The 21,457-nt window shown below is 40.9% G+C and overlaps 1 protein-coding gene across 1 annotated transcript in view; it reads left to right on the forward strand.

Moving 5' to 3' along the window:
* Positions 1-21,457, forward strand: part of tasp1 (taspase, threonine aspartase, 1) — a 185,271-nt gene that overhangs the window by 35,839 nt on the left and 127,975 nt on the right. The window contains 3 exon segments of the mRNA XM_084322225.1: positions 6,205-6,289; positions 6,374-6,453; positions 20,262-20,368. Coding sequence (XP_084178351.1) covers positions 6,205-6,289; positions 6,374-6,453; positions 20,262-20,368 — 272 coding nt within the window.

The following is a 21,457-nucleotide window of genomic DNA, read 5'->3' on the forward strand; positions in this document are numbered from 1 at the left end:
CCCGGCCACTGCCACTAAGCCTCTTCAACTCATTCAGAACGCAGCGGCCCGCCTGATCTCAAACCTACCGATGTCACCCCACTTCTTAGGGACCTGCACTGGCTCCCCAGTGCTGCACGAATCCGCTTCAAGGCCCTCGAGCTAGCATACCGTGCGGCAAAGGGAACCGCTCCCGCCTACCTCCGGTCAATGGTCTCTAACTACACACCCTCAAGACCCCTATGCTCTGCATCTTCTGGCCGCCTCAGACCTACTCCTATCCAAGCTCCGGGAGGGTCATCAAAGAGAAGTCGCCTATTCTCAGTCCTTGCCCCACAATGGTGGAATGAACTACCAACCCCAGTTAGGACAGCCGAAACACGTCCAATCTTTCGCCGTCGACTAAAGACGCACTTCTTCAACCATTATCTGAATAATAAAGAAAATATCTAACCCTAACTAACCGTACTGTCATGCACTTGTCCTAATAAACTACCGTAACCTACACTGTAGCACTCAACACTTTGATGAACATTGTTGCTCAGCTGATAGAGTTGTGCCCTTCCTGATGGCTTGTCGTACAGAACTTGTAAGTCGCTTTGGATAAAAGCGTCAGCTAAATGATTAAATGTAAATGTAATGGGAAGGACGACGGGATGGGTCAAGTGCAGAGACTCAATCGCATTGGCGACCCAACTAATTGCATGTGTGTGTCCCTGTGTGTGTGCTGCCCATCGCATGTGTGTCTGCCTGCATGCCGAATAAAGACTTCTCCAAAGTCCAGTTATTATTATTATTAAATGGTAGGGCTGTCAGTTTATCACGTTAATTAGATTAATTAATTACACAGCAAATTATCGCGTTATGAAAATTACCAAAAAATGTATTACTAAATTCGTTATTTTTTATTTACATTTTTTTTTTTAAATCTCATTCATGTAGAATACACATTTACAGACGTTTATTTTTAAATATGGGTTATTTGCATGTTCTTGGTATCTGATTCTAGGGACATCTATGAATCTCAGGGAATGTATTCCCAGTGTCAGAAATACTGTGGGCTAGATCCACAAAGAATGGATTGCACGGTGCAAGTTGCACCCTTACTTACAATTCATTATGAATTGAAAATGGGGGACCCTGATGTAAACAAGACGAAAGTCTTTCTCTGGTCTGCAAGCATCCCCCCCCCCCCCCAATTGTGTGTATTGAGCCGTACTGTATTGAACCCATTCTGCAATCTGTTAATAACATTTTCATTCAATCAATCTGAGCGGTGATTGATTGAACATTTTATTTTGAGTAAATTGTAATGAACCAAATGAGAATATCAATACATTTATTGTAGGGATGTCCGATATTATCGGCCTACCGATATTATCGGCCGATATCGGCATTCAAATGTGATATCGGAAAATATCGGTATCGGTTTTCAATTTTTATTTTTATTTTTTTACATTTCTATAACCTTTATTTACCCAGGCAAGCAAGTAAGAACAAATTCTGATTTTATTTATTGTCAAAAGTATGCATACTGTTGTGTTAATTCCACAACAAGAGATATGTAATGTTAATTACCTGAAATTTTTCAGTTTTTGGGGGGGGGGACCCTGCATATATCGATATCGGTTGATATCGGTATCGGAAATTAAGAGTTGGACAATATCGGTATATCGGTATCGGTAAAAAAGCCAATATCGAGCATCCCTAATTTATTGTTATCTTTGACTGTGAATAATAACAACCATGCTCAAATTGACCAGACCTGAAAAATCTAAGCAAATTAATAGATGGAAGATGATTAAACAGAAGGTTTTGTAGATACAGTACTGAATTCTGCCATCCGGACACATGCAATTTGAAATATGATTATAGAATATAGAATATCAGGCATAAAATGGTTATGCGATTAAAATGCGATTAATTAGATTAATTAATTACAAATCCTGTAATTAATTAGATAAATTTTTTTAAGAAAGCTATCCGGCTGCATGCTAGCCTAGCTCAGCGCAATGAATGGAAGAGGACAGTACCGGTAGCTTAGCTTAAACTCCGGGAGAGATTACTGTATGCGAATTTCCCATAATGTTGATGTGTTTCTTTTTAAAGATAGAATCTGTAATGCCATCAAAAACAGTGACCTCTAGGCAAAAGAGCCCTTGGTGTTTGTTTACGCTTTCTTAATTCTTTTTATTTTGGTCTGATATGTCGGTTGAAGTTGATAGGGGAGGGGTTACTATTGCTGGCCACTCTTCAGAAATTCACTGTATAATAAGTTACTATATAGCTAGCTATATTATATTATTTTTTATATGTAGTGAAATATTTATAGCATATTATAGCTAGTGTCACAACCAAAGGTCTGACGACCAACCAAAATACCTGGGCCGGGCTGTTGTGAAGCCAGCCCGTCCAGTGCGTGCCATAAGCACAGGTCTCGGTAGGAGGAAATAATAAGGTGTTTAAGTAAATGATATTTATTTAAATGAGAGGAATGAAACCCACAACAATAGACAATCAGGGAAAAGGTAGGGGAGAACAAACAGGGTAATAATAATACAAACACAAACATTAACCGGTTGGTACTGGGAACCACCCAGCAATCGTGCACAAAGTAGGTATCGAATAGTGGCAAAAAGGCGAATACAATCTAGTTGCTCCAAACACAGTTGGGAAATGAGCACAGTACCAATCCACACAGTGGCAATTGGCATCAAAGGCCAATACAATATATATATATATATACTCACACACAGTGGACAATAGATAGGCCAACATAATATATTTCATTGTATACTTGTATGCCGTGACAAATAAAACTCTTGACTTGACTTGATATATATAATTGTCCACACAAAGTGGTAAATGGCATAAAGGCACAGTATCGCTCCACAACAGTGGCAAACAAAGGCAACCTCACTCTACTCTGGTCACTGGCAAATTACACAATGAGGCGCCCGGATGTGTGTCACATGCAAGGTTTTAACCACCCATCTACTGGGGCTGATTGTCTGCGGCTGCCACTCCTCAGGCAATCAGCACAATCAGAGAAACGGGCGGCACCTGGGAAAGGGAGAAAGAAAAGGGATCAATATAAAGGTGACACACACCATATACAATACAAATAACAATTACCAGAATTACTTACCTATACTAACCTGATGTTTACATGGTGTTGCAAATACGATAATAATGATAATGACCAACCCATGTACGTCACAGCTAGTATAACATATTATACTATTAGTTTAGAGCACCATGAATGTTTTATATAGCAGGACCATTAAAGACTATTAATGTAATGCTTTATTTGAAAGTCCATAATAAAAGACGGGGAAGTTGCAGGGAGTGTGGTGGGGTTTTGAGCTCCCAGCTTTGCAAGTAGTCTGTGTGGCGTACATGCCTCAGCGCTCTGAACCACGAGCTCGCCCCCAGACCACCCAGTGTTTACCTTGAGGGTAACTGAGGCTTACTGTACATGTGTTCACATCAGCGGCCGTGCAAATAGCTTTGTTTACAAGGCCTTTTCTGTGTAAGACCTCGTAATTGATTGCAAACAAAACTCTGGAGGAGGTGAGAGTGGGCATTTGACAGTTAGTCGAAAAGACAACACATTGTTTTTGTTACCCATGCCTGCATGATGTAACAGCTAGCCATAAAATCTGTACATGATGAATGAAGGTTTCTTGGCTTCGTATGTTTGCCAGCCTATGCTTCCCAGCAGGGTTTCCGCTAGCAATCCCTTTGGCCGGCCAACGTGGCCGTTAAGATTCTAATTTACCGGCCAAATGTAAAAGTTAATGGCCATGTCATGTAACGGTGCTTCCCACAGGTTCAGAATCAGTTGAGGTGGTGGGTGGCGCGCTGTGTGACGGCGCTGGGAACGTCACGTGATACATGTGCGGTCGTGAAGAAACTCATGGAAACATGGTTAGGGGAAGTAAACTTATCGGCCAATAACGTTGAATCGTGATCCATTTTGTGAATAAATTCTCTGATGTAACAATATCTTTGTTAGCAGATGACTCCTCCAGTCGATCTCACGTTAATACTGCTAACATTACGTTACCTAACGGTAACATAATTAACAAGCATAGTGTAGCTCGTTGATATTTGTCACCCTGTTTTCAGTTTCTTCTCTGGTTCTGCCTCAATGTTTCCCGCACGCTCCTCTTTATTGTTAATGTTAGTAGTGGGGGAATTTCATGGAGATGTAGTGGTTACGGCATTGTTGTTTCCCGCACGTTCCACCCCACTTGAAATTGCAATGTATTCTCAATGGACACATTTCTAAATTGTCTCGTTTAAAACAAATAAAACATTAACATTGGCATGGTGTACCTTTCTGTGTATTCATCCACAATCTGTAGCTCAACATGAAAAAATTCACAATTACTCGACAAAGTAGCAAAATAACAACGTTTATGTTTTCGTTCACTGAGAAACTACACAATGGCCGTGACGTGTGTTAGGCGAAGTGTAGTTATTTTTTAATGACAAATTAAACAACCTTTTAACTAACTTTATTTCAACCAATAATGCTTAAACAATAATGTTAGTGATACGGGTGGACCGCGCGGGAAACTGAAGTGACGTCAGACGACACCTCCCTATAAAGGAGCTTCTGTTTTGCCATTACTGTAGGTGCAACGGAGGGCTTTATGATTGTTGTTGAAGGTCACACCCTCTCTCATCGCAGGACAGGGCAGTAGTCTACTGTACATTTAGTAAGCCACGGCTGCCACACGCTAACACATATTTACTCACCACAGTCAATGTAATATATACAGTATATATTAGAGGTGGGCATAGATTATTTTTTTTAATCTAGATTAATCTATCTGCAATCCTGGATTTAATCTAGATTAAAATGGTTCAAAAAAAAAAAAAAAACCTGCCGAAGGCATTCAAAATATGTGTGTTCTACCCAAATAATGACCAGAAGTAAGTCCTTACTTTTTCTTTCCTCCTTATGTTTCTCAGGCCAGGTGGCCCATTACACCATGAGCCCATCTCCCGTTTCCAAAATGCATTACAGACTGTTTGAAAAAGCTGTTTTGCTATGATAATTGGTAATGAAATATCAAAATAATGTTCAATAAGATGTACTTGTGTTTAATAAGTTGTTTTATTCAGAAGTTAACACAAATAAATAATATTACCAGTACAGTACAGTATCTAGCACACTCTCAGGAGCAAAACAGAAAGAATCATTTCAAACTTGAACTATGTGACATGGCTTGAATCAACTGCTCCAGTGGAGTTGCTCAGTGGCCAATGGTGTCAACTGTGGTTGTACTGGGCAGCTCCCAGGTGTGAATGGAACTGTGTGAATGTGAAGCAGGGCGTTCCTGAAAAAGAGCATCTGTGCTCAGCGAACCTGCCCTGGGTAAATAAAGGTAATTTTTTTTTTTTTTTTTTTTTAAGATTAATGCATTAATTATATTATCGCGCGATACTAGTATAGCGTTAATGCAGCACGTTAACGCCGTTAACGCCGTTAACGGCCCAGCTCTAATATATATATATATTACAAGGGCCGTCAAGATAAATTTTTTGCCGGGCAATTGAAATTCTAGACGGCCATTGGCTGGTAAATACTAGCCTAGTCTCTTATTACCTCTATCAAGGAGGTTGTGTTTTCACCCCCGTTTGTGAACAAGATATCATAGGGAAAAAATGGCAGAATTGCCATGCATTTGCTGTGAACATTCATGACCCCTAGAGGAAGAAACCTACTCATTTTGGTGATCCCATGGCTTTTCCTCTAGCACTATCAGGTCAAGCTGAATCATTATGGCCGTATCACCATACAAACATTTGCTGTGAACATTCATGACCTCTAGACGAGGAAGAAACCTATTGATCCTTTGGTGTGTGGAAGCTATTCTTGGTAATGAACAGCTGTGTGCAGAGTGAAAAAACGGAAAGAGTTATGGACCAAACTTACCAAATGTATCTTATATTAAAGGTTGGTTGGACATTTTACCCATTTCCTGTTCAAATTTATAAAAGGCCAGTTGGCCCAAGGTTGATTAGATCTTTGTCAACATGGGTTTTGATAATCAGTTTTTCAGTACCATCAATGATTGCGCCATAGCATTAATTATGCTGCAATCGATTTATTGTTTGACCCTCTTGCTTCTTCTTCCTTCATAATGTGCTCCAACCACCGGGCATGAATTGTGAACATTGTCTGAAAAACAAATCTGTGTTTGTCTTCAGGTATAAAGAACCCAATCTTGGTTGCAAATCGTCTTCTGAGTGAAGCACAGAAAGGGAAGCTCTCAGCTGGCAGAATACCTCCCTGGTAATTATCTTGGTGATTTATTCTTTTCTAGCGAGGCTCTGATTAGCTTACCATCCTGAAATCATTGTGTTTCCATCTGTCCAGCTTTCTAGTGGGGCGAGGAGCACACGACTGGGCTGTGACCCACGGGATACCATCCTGTCCCTCAGAGAAGATGGCAACCAGTGAGTATTGTTGACAAAAATGTGTAGTCCCCATTTGTTTGCTGTGCACTGGCTAACAAATGCTACTAGGAGGCTATTTGCAAATTCACCTCGTTTAGATTCGTACTTGCAATAGCGCTGCTATCCTGCTAACGGGAGGCCCGGCTGGACATGCAGATGGGAGACATTTAGCTTGTCCTAAAGGGGATGAACGAATGAATGAAAACTTTATTTAACAGATTGCAGAATGGGTACAATACAGTACGGCTCAATACATACAATTGTTAAGGGGATGCAGACCTGAGAAAGACGTTTGTCTTGTTTCCATCAGGGTCCCCCATTTTCAATTCATATAGACATTTATGACATTATGAACTACCAGCCAAGCTGGTTGGCATAGGGACATATAGGTATTTAGTACTGATACATTTGTGACATAAACGGTATTCAAATATACAGTACTGTTACCCCTAGATCCTGACAGAGTATATACATATGATGGGGAGGGGACTGTACATTAGGAGGGGGTGGGTGGGTGGGAGAGAAATATACATACGGCGAGGAGGGAATATATACATGCGGTGGGGAGGAGACTGTCTATTAGGAGGGGGTGGGGGTTTTGGGCATTTACGGTGGCCAGTTTCGAATTGCAGCCTCCCGTAGGTGCTCTTTAAGAGCGGTTTTGAATGTGGGCAGGGATTCACATTCCTTTACAGCTTTGGGTAGGGCGTTCCACATTGTTGTGGCATAATTGCGAAACATGTTTAGTCCCTTGTTTGAGCCGAATCTGGGTTTAACATGATTTGTTGAGCTTCCTCTGGTGTAGTGGTTGTGGTATTCACTGACCTTTGGGAAGTATTTTGACATGTACATGGGCACCCCGGTCGTATAGTGTATCTTGTAGACCAGGCCCATTGCAAGTTGCTGTATTCTGTCGTCTACTCTAAGCCATCCTAGGTTGTCAAAGTGGGCAGGGGTGAGGTGGGTTCGGGGGGTTCAGGTCAAGTAGTAGTCTGACCAGTTTGTTTTGTGATGTTTGTAATTTTGTTTTAAGCGCCTTTTGAGGTGCTTTGGTACCATGAGTGAGGTGCACGCATAGTCATAGTACCCTTGAATGAGTGCTCCTGCCAGAGTCTTCAGGGTATTCTTGTTTACCAGAGAGGAGATCCGGTACAAGAATCTAGTTCGTTGGTTGACTTTTTTTATTACATTGGATGCCATTTTGTCACAGGAAAGATTTGCCTCTAGGATGGAACCCAGGTAGGTAATTTCGTCTTTCCTTGTGACAATATTGTCACCCACTGTAACTGAAAAGCCGTCGGTCTTGCTGAGTTTGTTATTTGAACCGAAGAGAATGGACTCTGTTTTGCCCATGTGTAATGATAGTTTGTTATCAGCGAGCCATATGCAGATTTTGCCTAGTTCCGAGCTGAGGGTTTTTTCAACCTGCAACTTGTTCTTGTCAGAGACCAGCAGGGCTGAGTCGTCCGCAAACAGGAACAAGTTGCAGTCACAGGCTGACGACATGTCATTTGCATAAATTAGGAAGAGTAGCGGTCCTAGTATGCTTCCTTGTGGAACACCACAGCTCACTGTGAGGGGGGGGGGATAGAGTACCGTTTACCTTTACCATCTGTTCTCTCCCCTCCAGGTAGGATTGCATCCAGCTCACTGATAAGCTATCAAAACCAATTGCTTTTAGCTTGTCCATCAGAATGGAGTGATTGACAGTGTCGAAGGCCTTTTGTAGGTCCAGCATGACCATGCCGCAGTATTTGCCCGCGTCCACCTCTTGTTTGATGTGGTCGTTCAAATAGAGGAGGCATGTGTCAGTGGAGTGGGACGCTCTGAAGCCAGATTGGAATTCGTAGATTAGATTTTTTTCCGCCAGGTACTTTTCGACCTGTTCGTAGACTATTTTCTCCATGACTTTCGAGATGGAGGTAAGAATAGAAACAGGGCGGTAGTTGCCTGGGTCTAATTTGCTGCCCTTTTTGTGCAGAGGGGTCACTCTCGCAATTTTGAAGTCCTTGGGGACGTGCCCCTGTTTTATAGAGAGGTTTATTATGTGTGTGATGACTGGGGTGATGGCGGCTGCTGCGTCTCTGAGGAATTTGGAGGGGATGTTGTCATGGCCAGTGGCCATGACAACATCCGGTTAGTGATTGATAGAAGAGGCTAAAACACTGAACCTTCCCTTAAACAATTCTCTGTTTTTTATATTAGCCTGCTAGACTAGACACTGAGCAGACATTAAGCAGCCCTGCCTATGACCGTTCTGAATATAGAACATGATTGCTGTGGTAGAGGTAGGGACAGTGAGTTTGGACACAGCTGGAACCACTGATCTACACGCTTTTGTCTTGTGTTCTTGGAGACATTCAAGCACTGCTGTGCCACATGCAGCCCACTCATTAACTCTAACATCAGTTTTTGATTTGACATAATTGATTTAATAACTTGTAATTTCACTCTGTTTAACGATGACTCATTAACTTATTTTCAACCGATACCTTATCGTTCCATTGTCCGGTATCATATGGATTGATTCAGACCAAATTATCTCATCAACTGCATCAGAAATTAGCGATTTGTGTTTTTCTCTGCGCTCACGTTGGCTGCAGCTCTTCAATCCAATGAGCAGGGTGCGATCCACGAGGGGAGCCCGGACCGCTATAGCTCCCCTAGATCAGACATCAGCTCCCCTGCAAACTTGATTTGCGATTTTTTGGGGGGTCTCTAAATTACTATTATATATTATTCACTGACAGTGAAGCTGACAGAGCAGCAGGAGGCGGGAATCGGATCATCTACAGGCGCAATTACACCTGCGGCTGGTGCTGCTCCGGTGGCCGTGGGGACTATTATTAGTTAAATATAAATCATTGTTTTGAGATTCACGTCACTCACAGTGGTGACTGTGGTGGGCGTCAGCGTCACTGCAGGCAGCCAATGTATCGATTCGTCGCAGCCAATGTAAATGCAGCAAGCAAATAAATGTAGCCTATTAGGGTCTTCAAATATGATATGAAATATGGGCGCGTTTCCTAGTGGTCGAAGCAAGCTCAGTGACTCGTCAGTCGAGAAAATAATGCTTGGGACCAGGAGTATTTCATATTGTTAGTAAGTCAGGAGTCTGAGAGATAATCATCTCTATCTAACTAAATAGATACTTTTTTTTATCATGGAATGTGCTGTGGAAGCCCCGTCCAGACGGCCGGACGGTAAGTGAGTTGTCTACTCTAACTCTACTCTACCTACTACAGGCTACAGAGTACAGACTAGTAACGTCTGCGATTACACAGTCCGACTCCTGAGCACTCCTCGCTGAGAGGCGCGCCGCGCACCCCCCCCCCCCCCCCCCCCCCCCCCCCCCGACGCGGCTCACCCAAAGATCATGCTATGGGTCGCACACTGCCAATGAGGCAACTGCACAACCAACAAAATAGTGTTACTAAAAACAGAAAGTTCATCATCACAAGAGAAAGAAAAGGGCTGCTTTTGAGGAGATCCTTTGACTGTTGCCCTATTGGGAGAATGCAGAATGCAGTCAACTTAGGCGCCCAGAAAAACACAATTCGCTCATTCACGGTCCAGTTAACGAGAGTTTAGAGTCTGCATAATGCCAGATAATAGAAAATAAGCTCTAGGTTATTCTTTAAAACTGATGAATGATTCAGAGGCACTAACATACCTTTGCTCATCTTGAATTTCCTACCGACACTGATTGCATTTCAATCAGCTGATTGCATTCCGGTCAATTTGGTAAATGCCTTAATTGCACTGATTTAATTCCCTCTTTGATTAAACGATTTTAAATGAGCAGAGCTCAAAGGTTCTCCAAACAAGGGCATTGATAGTGAGCCTGAAGCGGCCCGTTCATTTGCTGGAAGCCATTAAGCCCTAATCCGGTAGCTATAGGGTCATATACTGTAGATCATGTCTGAGTCCGCTCTGCTTGATTGGATGGTTTACATGGAGAATGGCAGGAAAGACTAAAGACAGAAAGTGGGTGGCTGACATGTGACAAAGTGGGAGTTGAACCCACGACGTTGCAGGTACATGGTATGTGTTAGAGCAGTGGTTCTCAACCGCTGTGCCTTGAAGTTAGGTCAGGTGTGCCTAGAGATTCTCAAAATTTAAAGAATTTATTGATTGATTGATGATTGATACAAGGACTAACACTTTAATTTCAATCTTTTTTCCGTTTGTGGTAATGCACAGTTTCACAAAAGAAAGAAAAACGTGTTTCATAATCAAAGCACCTCTCAATTTTCACATTCCATGAGCGAAATGGAGCAGGGAGAAGAAACAATAAATAAACAATAGAAAATACATGGTCTGTCAATTACTCATATTTAACATATTTAACCGAACACAACCCCCTCCAATGTACAGTAAATTACCAAGTATGGTCTTGTCAATATTCCAATGTACAGTTTTGTTTGTACAGTTGTACAGTGTCCCCCACCCACCCCTCCTACCCAACCTCCCCCCCCCCCCCCACTCCTACCCAACCCCCCCCCCCCCCCCCACCCAACCACCTCCAATGTACAGTTCACCCCCCCCCACCTACCCAATCCAATGTACAGTTTCTACGTCAAATGTATATACTTTTTTTTCTGGACTCTTTTTGTATCACAAACAGTACTGTAATTGCAAATCTGGTATGTCATAAATGTATAGATGTAGCAGTACTGTCTATCTGTATGTCATGTATGTCATATATGTTACGATGAATTGAAAATGGGGGACCCTGATGTAAACAAGACGAAAGTCTTTCTCTGGTCTGCATCCCCTTAACAATTGTATGTATTGAGCTGTACTGTACTGTACCCATTCTGCAATCTGTTAATAAAGTTTTCAATCAATCAATCAATCAATCAACAATCAATACTTACAATAACATTATAAAGAAAACCGTCGAGAGGTAAATATTTAAACTATAGCTCACGACAGGCCGTGGTATATGTTTATTATATCACGGCTAAGGGGCGTAGGTCGGCCCAATGCGAATCGGTGATATAATAACTAGTGCTATCAGGCGATTAAAAAAATTCATCTAATTAATTACAGGATTTGTAATTAATTAATCTAATTAATCACATTTTAATCGCATAACCATTTTATGCCTGATATTCTATAATCATATTTCAAATTGCATGTGTCCGGATGGCAGAATTCAGTACTGTATCTACAAAACCTTCTGTTTAATCATCTTCCATCTATTAATTTGCTAAGATTTTTCAGGTCTGGTCAATTTGAGCATAGTGTTATTCACAGTCAAAGATAAAACATTTTTGTATTGATATTCTCATTTGGTTCATTACAATTTACTCAAGCCTAGTAACAGACACAGTATTTCTGACACTGGGAATACATTCCCTGTGATCCATAGATGTCCCTAGAATCAGATACCAAGAACATGCAAATGGACCATATAAAAAAAAAGTCTGTAAATGTGTATTCTACATTATTATGGAATGAATGAGATTAAAAAAAAAGTTATTAAAACAATTTGTAATTAATTTTGAGTTCATTTTCATAACGCGATAATTTGCTGTGTAATTAATTAATCTAATTAATGCAATAAACTGACAGCCCTAATAATAACCATATGCCACGGCCGGTCGTGATCTATTGCTTTTATCAAACGGTTACCAAGTAGGCTATGATAATATTAAAGTAAGACACACTTCAATATAAATATACAAAATAAAATAGGCCCTCCTGGCTGCCTGCACTGCGAGGTTAGCTGGCGTTCTTTCATCACAGGTTAGCGTTATATTGTACAGCAAGCTTTTTTTTTTATACTGAGGAATTAAAATCATAGCTGTGGGTGTACGCTCATTATACCACGGCTGTGAACCAATCAGATTGCAGATTGATTTCCATCTACAGATCAAATTCTTCAAGGATGTCTGTGGATATTTACATGTGGATGTATGTGTATGTCTTCATTATATACTGTTCATATGTTATTCTCCTCTCCTTTGCCTTGTACCTTTTCAAAAAATAATTGCTTGTTATTAGCTCGTGTCAATCTTCAATTTTTTCGCTATAGTGTCTGCCTTATGTCTCTGATCTTGATTTGAGTTTATTTTCTAGACCATGTTTACATGGCCAGTGGTGATCCCAGGGCAATTTTCTATAAGTATAAGAACGACCACGTCTTTAGCCCACTGGCAAGTGGTGATCTCAGGGCAATCTTCTATAAGTATAAGAACTACCATGTCTTTAGCTCACTGCCCACTGGCCAGTGGTGATCGCAGGGCAATCTTCTATAAGGATAAGGATACACATTTAGTTTCAGATCAGAAGCAATAATACTGCCACACAAAAGAGCTAATTTGAGCATTAAAAACTCATTTGGACATGCTGTGGGTCCATAAAATCAGTCTCTTATTTATTGTCTATTGAGCAGCTCCAGATTTTACATCATTATGACATCTGGTTTCTGGCTTTGAGACGGAGTTGTTCATATTCATCAATATTGTTTTGACAGTCTGCTCCAGACCGTGAAATTGATTGAGCGGTATCCTCCTTGACGTCCAAAGGGCACTTTGCCGATTTTCAACCTCAAACCTATCGTTCGGTTGTGAGGAGAACATGCGATAATCGGAATGTCATTTGGGATTAAGGTTGAAAATCGACGAAGTGCTCCTTTTTAAATACAATGAGATCTTCAATGAGTTTCAAATGCAGTTAATAAGATAAGATAAGATATTCCTTTATTGATCCCCTTGGGGAAATTCAGGGAGTAAAAACATCACTGTTTTTATTGTCCAGTGGTGGTGTCCTCCTGTGCTCTATCGTCAGTAGAGATGATGGTGTCCTCCTCCTGTGCTCTATAATATAATAATAAGTAAGGGATAATGTATAGCTACGAGGTCATTGTCGCAAAATAATTGACCGACACGGAGTTTAGAACACCGAGGCGCAGCCGAGGTGTTTTAAACGTCAGTGAAGGTCAATTATTTTGCGACAATGACCGAGTATAGGCTATACATTATCCCGCTTATTACATGGCTAACTTACTATACCTAATTCATCGACAAGACGAGATCAAATGCAGACGCAGTTGTTCTGTGGCTCTGTCAGCCCAAATAAAGTGATTATTATTATCGGCAGGTCTGTGGTCTGATTGCATGACGCTGTGCATATGCTGAGCAGCACTGATGCGTCTATACTTTCCGTAGCCGCATTTCTGCAGACCCCTCTCTGATTGGTTGAGCCCATTTCTGCAGACCCTCTCTGATTGGTTGAGCGAAGCCCCTCTCTGATTGGTTTAGCTCGTCACGCGGCAAAAGGCGAGCGTAATGTTATCATATCAAGAAGATAAAAAGAAATTGACTACCAGATTCGCGTATAACGTTATTTCGCGTGACAACACAGCCAGCTGTCAGAAACTGTACATTGTAACGGTATATAACATAACGTTATGTTATTTCGCGTTCATCTCATGCACCTTGTTGTGTATCCTGTTTATTTTTCCTCATTATTATATTCAGAGTTAATTATATTGTTTACACTGTCTTTCTTCTATTATAACCCTGCCCATTTGATGTTCCCAAACATTTTTGGAACATCATATTCAGAAAGTATCACAGAGACTTCTATTGACCAAGGAATTAGTTATTATTAGTAAGACACAACATTTCAATCAAACATATAATAACATGTGTTTCATCATACCAACTGATCCTGGTGTGACAATACCTAACATTTAGATTAACACAGTTAATGCCTTAACTAGACAGTTACAATGTAACATTTAGATTAACACAGTTAATGCCTAACTAGACAGTTAGAAGAAAGCAGGAAGCCTGTGCGTCTGTTGCTCCCCGGTGAGCTGGCGAAGCACGCTGTGTCTGAGGGAACCAAGGCTGTGACCAAGTACACTAGCTCCAAGTAAACTACGCTGTTCACTGAAGATTAACCCAAAGGCTCTTTTAAGAGCCATCCACTCTGTCGTGAGAGACTTATTCCTATTATTATTATTATTATTATTATTATTATTATTATTATTATTATTATTATTATTATAATAATAATTATTATTATTATTATTATTATTATTATTATTATTATTATTATTATCCTATTATTCTTATGATGAATTGAAAATGGGGGACCCTGATGTAAACGAGACGAAAGTCTTTCTCTGGTCTGCATCCCCTTAACAATTGTATGTATTGAGCTGTACTGTACTGTACCCATTCTGCAATCTGTTAATAAACTTTTCAATCAATCAATCAATCAATCAAAGCCGGACCAGCACTCTCAGATTCAAAGTTTTAATTGCAACCTGGAACATACATGTTTCGGAACCAATGTGTAACTAGACAGTTACAATATAACATTTATATTAATTAACCCAGTTAATGCCTTAAGAGAAAGAGTCTGGTGGTCAATGTCACTTTGGATTGCTACGGACTTTACTCCTGTTATGTTAGGAAACAGCGATGGTCTGTGCTCACCACACGAGCCGGCGTCTACCCCCGAGCTTCATTTTACCAATCAGAGAGGGGCTTCGCTCAACCAATCAGAGAGGGGTCTGCAGGAATGGGCTCAACCAATCAGAGAGGGGTCTGCAGAAATGCGGCTACGGAAAGTATAGACGCAGCACTGATAGTGTGTGTAGTGGGCTTGATTGGTCCAGCTGCACACAGCGGTCATTATTGTTCGGCAGAGGTCCGTTATCGAGTAATATCGGACCTCTGACGAGCGCTATTGACCAATCACAAGCAAGCATTTCGGCGAATGTGAAAACGCCATGTAATAATAAGCTTTATTTGTATATCACCTTTCATTCAGAAACTGCAGCTCAAAGTGCTTCACAACAGAAAAAAGACAGGCATAAAATGAGCACATAAAGTGCAGACATATAAAATCACAGTTTTTCATATTAGGATCTAACATCCCAACAGGCCACCTTGTTTATGGTTTGATTCAGTTTTAAATAGACAATGATAGTAAGATAAAATAGACAGAGTAAAATAGTGCAGTGCAATAAAATAGTAGAATAGATCAAATATTATTTTTTACAGTGCAATAAAATAGTTCTGGATTACTGTTCTGGATTACTGTTCAACAGTTTAAAGTCGTCTTTACTATAGTCAGTAGAGACGATGGTGTCCTCCTGTGCTCTATAGTCAGATTCGATTAGATTGTACTTTATTATCATTATATTGGCATACAACGAGATTTGGGACTCAAACTTAAGGTGCAGTAGTGGAATATAAAAAAATCACACGGGTAATAAAAGAGAAACATAAAATACTATACAGAAACATAAAATACTATACAGAAACATAAGATACAATACAGTCAGTAGAGACGATTGGGTCCTCCTGTGCTCTATAGTCGGTCCATTTCCCCCCATTTTTTGTTAATTTGCGTCTCTTGTAATTTCGGTTTGTATATATGTTTTTCCATTGCGATGATCTCTTCCACATTATACAATGGCATGCAAATTTTTCAATTCTTTCAAGTTACATGTGGTTATTTGTCATAACCCCGCGCTCTTGGTCCCAGGACCCGCCCACAACCGAATTACTATCACTCCGCCGTGCGAGTTTTTAGAAGTGAAAGCAAGATGGCGGGCAATAAACGTTACGAATGTATATGTTGACAGCGTCATAACAGGAGTGGGTTGTGAGAATTAGACCATGCCTAGGGGTGGTCGTTAGACCCCCCTAGGCATGGTCTAATTCTCACAACCCACGACTGCACGTGGTGTAATGGCTTTTATACAACTGGCGCATTCATCCAACCTTATTGCTATACAATAAACACACATTAATTGAAGATTTATTGAAAAAACCATCCGCAGAAAAAGTAGTTTCCAAAAAGAGAAGTTGCCTCCATGTGGAGGCAGCTCGGAAGTGCATCCAACTGTTCTCAGTAAGACATCCAACAAACTAAGACATCCAACTGTCTCTCAACTAAGACATCCAACAAACTAAGTCATCCAACTCTCTTTCAACTAGACATCCAACAAACTAACACATCCAACTGTCTCTCAACTAAGACATCCAACAAACTACGACATCCAACTGTCTTTCAACTAGACATCCAACAAACTAACACATCCAACTTTTGTTTTGTTTTGAACCTACTTTCTATAGAACTTCATTCTTAGATGCTTCTATAGAAAGTAGGTAAAACAAATAAAAAAAAGTTTTCTGTGCCCTATATAGGGGGGGGGGGGGGGAGTTTTCTTTGCCCTATAAGAGTTTTTTATTTAATTTTTTTAAACCTACTATCTATAGAAGCAGCTGGGAGGTGCGCTGTTTTAAGTGAGCGTGGGTTATTGAATTGATTGATTGATTGCTAATTTTATTACTGTCCGCCTTGTTTCCAACTGGTTAAGTTTAGGCACTCTTTCGAAGTCGCTCTCTTTCGAAGTTGGTTAAGGTTAGAGTTTGTCTTTAGAGCAGGGCGATAGACCACCAGCCCTGATTCCAAACTCTAACCTTAACACATTAACTGCCACGCTTATATCCATCAATGTATAATCACTGCCACCAGTCTAAGCCTATGGAGATGTTCATCTTCTTTGCAGGGCTATAACTTTTTAAATTGTATTGCTAAATTGACATTACTATGGCCCATTCAACATCGCTTATCTATCGTTCAGGATGTGGGAACGTTATACTTTTTCATTCATAGATTCATACAAAAATACTGTCTAGAATATAAATATGTTTTTATCGTTTTCTGCAGTAATTCCTAGAACGTGATTTATAGGCATAAACGCATATATAGATTATCAACTGCCGTTTGTTGGCGATACACGCTATATTAGAAATTTCAACTGTACATGATCCTAAACGTTATGACTTATCATGCGCGGATGAACGGGGGGGGGTCCTTTATAATTCCGTGATCGTCAGTAAATGCTTTATGTAGTATGGGTGATATATTGATCAGAGCAGTTCGCATGAATAATAATAAACAAACGCGATGAAAATGATGTCAGCGTCCTCTTACCGTTAGCCGATGAGACTGGAGTAAAAAGATCCCACTTATTTGACGGCGATCGACTCGATCCATTTCCGGTTTGTATAATAATAATAAACGCCCAAATCATCTCGATTATTGAGTTATGGCAGTGATCCATATACACGATGTGTGTCTACAGTCCCGCAACAATATGTGAGTGCCGGACGCATTTCCCCGGTGCACCGAGATCATAAGAGATCCATTTCCGGTTGCAACTCGCCGATCATCCACCAGGCGGCAGTATTGAAGCGTTGCAGGAATTATGAATAACACGGCGAAAAAATTAAATATGATCTCAATAACGTTGTACGCCGTGGAATGGCAGAATTCGCATGAACTTGAAACACGTCGTAAGCCGTTTCCGGCGGTGGATGTGTTAACCAACTTCGAAAGAGAGCGACTTCGAAAGAGTGCCTAAACTTAACCAGTTGGAAACAAGGCGGACAGTAATAAAATTAGCTGATTGATTGATTGCTAATTTTATTACTGTCCACCTTGTTTCCAACTGGTTAAGTTTAGCCATTACACCACGTGCAGTCGTGGGTTGTGAGAATTAGACCATGCCTAGGGGGGTCTAACAACCCTCGGCTGCGCCTCAGGCCTAACGACCACCCCTAGGCATGGTCTAATTCTCACAACCCACTCCTGCGCGTGGTGTAATGCTTTATTAGACCATGCCTAGGGGGGTAGACCCCCTAGGCATGGTCTAATTCTCATAACCCACGACTGCACGTGGTGTAATTAAGCATTACATCACACGCAGGAGTGGTTTGTGAACAATAAACCATGCCTAGGGGTGGTCGTTAGGCTCGAGGCGCAGCCGAGGGTCGTTAGACCCCCCTAGGCATGGTTTATTGTTCACAAATCACGACTGCAAGTGGTGTAATGCTTTTATACAACTGCCACATTCATCCAACCTTATTGCTATACAATAAACACACATTAATCGAAGATTTATTGAAAAAACCATCCGCCAGAAAAAGTTGTTCCCACAACAACAAAAAAGACAAGTTGCCTCCATGTGGAAGCAGCTCGGAAGTGCATCCAACCAACTAACACATCCAACTGTGTGTTATTGGAATGATTGAGAGAAGTTGCCTCCATGTGGAAGCAGCTCGGAAGTGCATCCAACCAACTAACACATCCAACTGTGTGTTATTGGAATGATTGAGAGAAGTTGCCTCCATGTGGAAGCAGCTCGGAAGTGCATCCAACGGATCCAACAAACTAACACATCCAACTGTGTGTTATTGTAATGATTGATTGAACATTTTATTACCAGATGCAGAATGGGTACAATACAGTACGGCTCAATACACACAATTGTTAAGGGGATGCAGACCTACTTTTTATATAACTTCATTCTTAGATGCTTCTATAGAAAGTAGGTAAAACAAATTAAAATGTTTTCTTTGCCCTATAGGAAAAAAAAAGTTTTCTTCGCCCTATTTTTTTATTTATTTTTTTAAACCTACTTTAGAGGGCCTAAACTTAACCAGTTGGAAACCAGGCGTACAGTAATAAAATTAGCAATCGACCAATTCAATAGGCCATGCTCACTTAAAACATCGCAACACCCAGCTCTCTCTCAGTCTGACTCTCCTCCGCCGTTGCAGACAGGAGTGTGTGTGTGTGTGTGTGTGTGTGTGTGTGTGTGTGTGTGTGTGTGTGTGTGTGTGTGTGTGTGTGTGTGTGTGTGTGTGTGTGTGTGTGTGTGTGTGTGTGTGTGTGTGTGTGTGTGTGTGTGTGTGTGTGTGTGTGTGTGTGTGTGTGTGTGTGTGTGTGTGTGTGTGTGTGTGTGTGTGTGTGTAAAATAAGTTTTATTTGCCCTATAGGAGGGAATAAAAAATATTTAAAACCTACTTTCTATAGAAGCAGCTGGGAGGTGCGCTGTTTTAAGTGAGCGTGGAGTATTGAATTGATTGATTGATTGCAAATTGTATTACTGTCCGCCTTGTTTCCAACTGGTTAAGCTTGGCGACTCTTTCGAAGTCGCTCTCTTTCGAAGTTGGTTAAGGTTAGAGTTTGGAATCAGGGCTGGTGGTCTATCGCCCTGCTCTAAAGACAAACTAACTTTAACCAACTTCGAAAGAGAGCGACTTTGAAAGAGTCGCCAAGCTTAACCAGTTGGAAACAAGGCGGACAGTAATAACATTTGCAATCAATCAATTCAATAATCCACGCTCACTTAAAACAGCGCACCTCCCAGCTGCTTCTATAGAAAGTAGGTAAAAAAAAATACAAATACAAATTTGCAATCAATCAATTCGCACGATTTTTATTTTGTTCCACAATGACTCATGACCCACTAATTACATAATCCAACATTGTGTAAGACACTAACACATTCGCCGTGACAGAATCGTTTTTCATTTAGTCTTTATGACCCTATCAACATATCCTTTCGTAACGTTTACTGTCCGCCATCTTGCTTTCACTTCTAAAAACTTGCACAGCGGATTGATAGTAATCCAGTTGTGGGCGGGTCCTGGGACCAAGAGCGTGGGGTTATGACAAATACCCACGTGTAACTTGACTGTTTCAGACAATCAGAATCGAGAAATTTGCATGCCATTGTATAAAAGCCATTACACCACGCGCAGTCGTGGGTTATGAGAATTAGACCATGCCTAGGGGGTCTAACGACCCTCGGCTGCGCCTCGGGCCTAACTACCACCCCTAGGCATGGTCTAATTCTCATAACCCACTCCTGCACGTGATGTAATGCTTTAGTGCACACCCACTGCTCCTCAGTCAGAGATTCCACTTCATACCATAGAAGACTAATTGTATTTTCAATGACAATATTCCGTCCCACACAGGGTTCAGCTTATCGGCGTACAAGAGGAATAAGCGCAAGATGGAGTTGGCTGAAAAAATTGATACAGGGCATAATCAGACAAAGAAGAGAAGACAATCAAGTGAAAATGTGAGTAGTATTTTACAAACTAGGCAACGGTAAACATGTCGTACCCCACACATGGCCAGGCATAGACGGAAGGGTGAACTTTGACACTAAAGAATTATTTGTATTCTTATTTTTTCCATTTTCTGGAATCCCTACTCATTATTTCACAAGACAAAGACATGATAATGTCATGGCATGGGTTTTCTTGAGCCCCCAAAACCATCTCACGACCCCCTGTAGGATCCCGACCCCCCAGGTTGAGAACCACTGGTGTAAATTGACAGCAGAGATTTTCCTGCACAGAGGATTCCGAGGCTGTCGCACAGGTCCAATCCCAGCCGCCTCGGTAAAACGAAACACAGATATATGAACAAAATGTCTATATGTAGTATATATATTCACAGCACAACTCCACCAGTGTTGCTTTGATTTAATAACATGCAAGAATGGCAGTAGTCCAGCCCAGTGCTGCAGCTTGATATGACTAGACCGCTCTCTGGTATCAAAGAGGACGAAGAAGCCAGAACAGAAGTAGCCTGAAGCTGCTGCCACTGAACAAACATATGTTATTTAGGCAATTTCTTTTCCCCACAATGTTTTTATTTTCATTTTACAGTTCTTGGTTATGCTCTTTTTACAAATGTTCCATTATGCAATTCAACAAACAATTCACAAGACATACATCTGAAACAAAACAAAACACAATATAAACAATACTTGAGCCTCTCCCGTTCTATCACAGGGCAATCCTCTATCCTCCATTCAAGACATAAATGTTACCTACAGTACTAAAAGTAATTCCCAAGGCTGTCCCCTCCCACATGTTCCCCCAGGCAAATCTGCCAGTCTCTATTTAGGCTATTTACTATTTTTACTAATATATCTTTCTTTTCATGTAAAGACGGTATGAAAACAAGTGTAAATTTTTTGGATTGAAGATAATTTTGAACACCATTTATTAGACAAGTTTCTGCCTATGATTGATTATAGCGATGTGTTCTATATGAACGCTTCTGCTCACTGTCTCCAGATGCTGGATAGCATGCATCACGGGGCTCTGAGATTTATTACAAACCGTGGATCTCTTACTCACCATTGTGTGTTGTATTT

Source organism: Notolepis coatsorum (assembly GCF_963971535.1).
Source record: "Notolepis coatsorum genome assembly, chromosome: 9".
In the NCBI taxonomy this organism is placed as follows: domain Eukaryota; kingdom Metazoa; phylum Chordata; class Actinopteri; order Aulopiformes; family Paralepididae; genus Notolepis; species Notolepis coatsorum.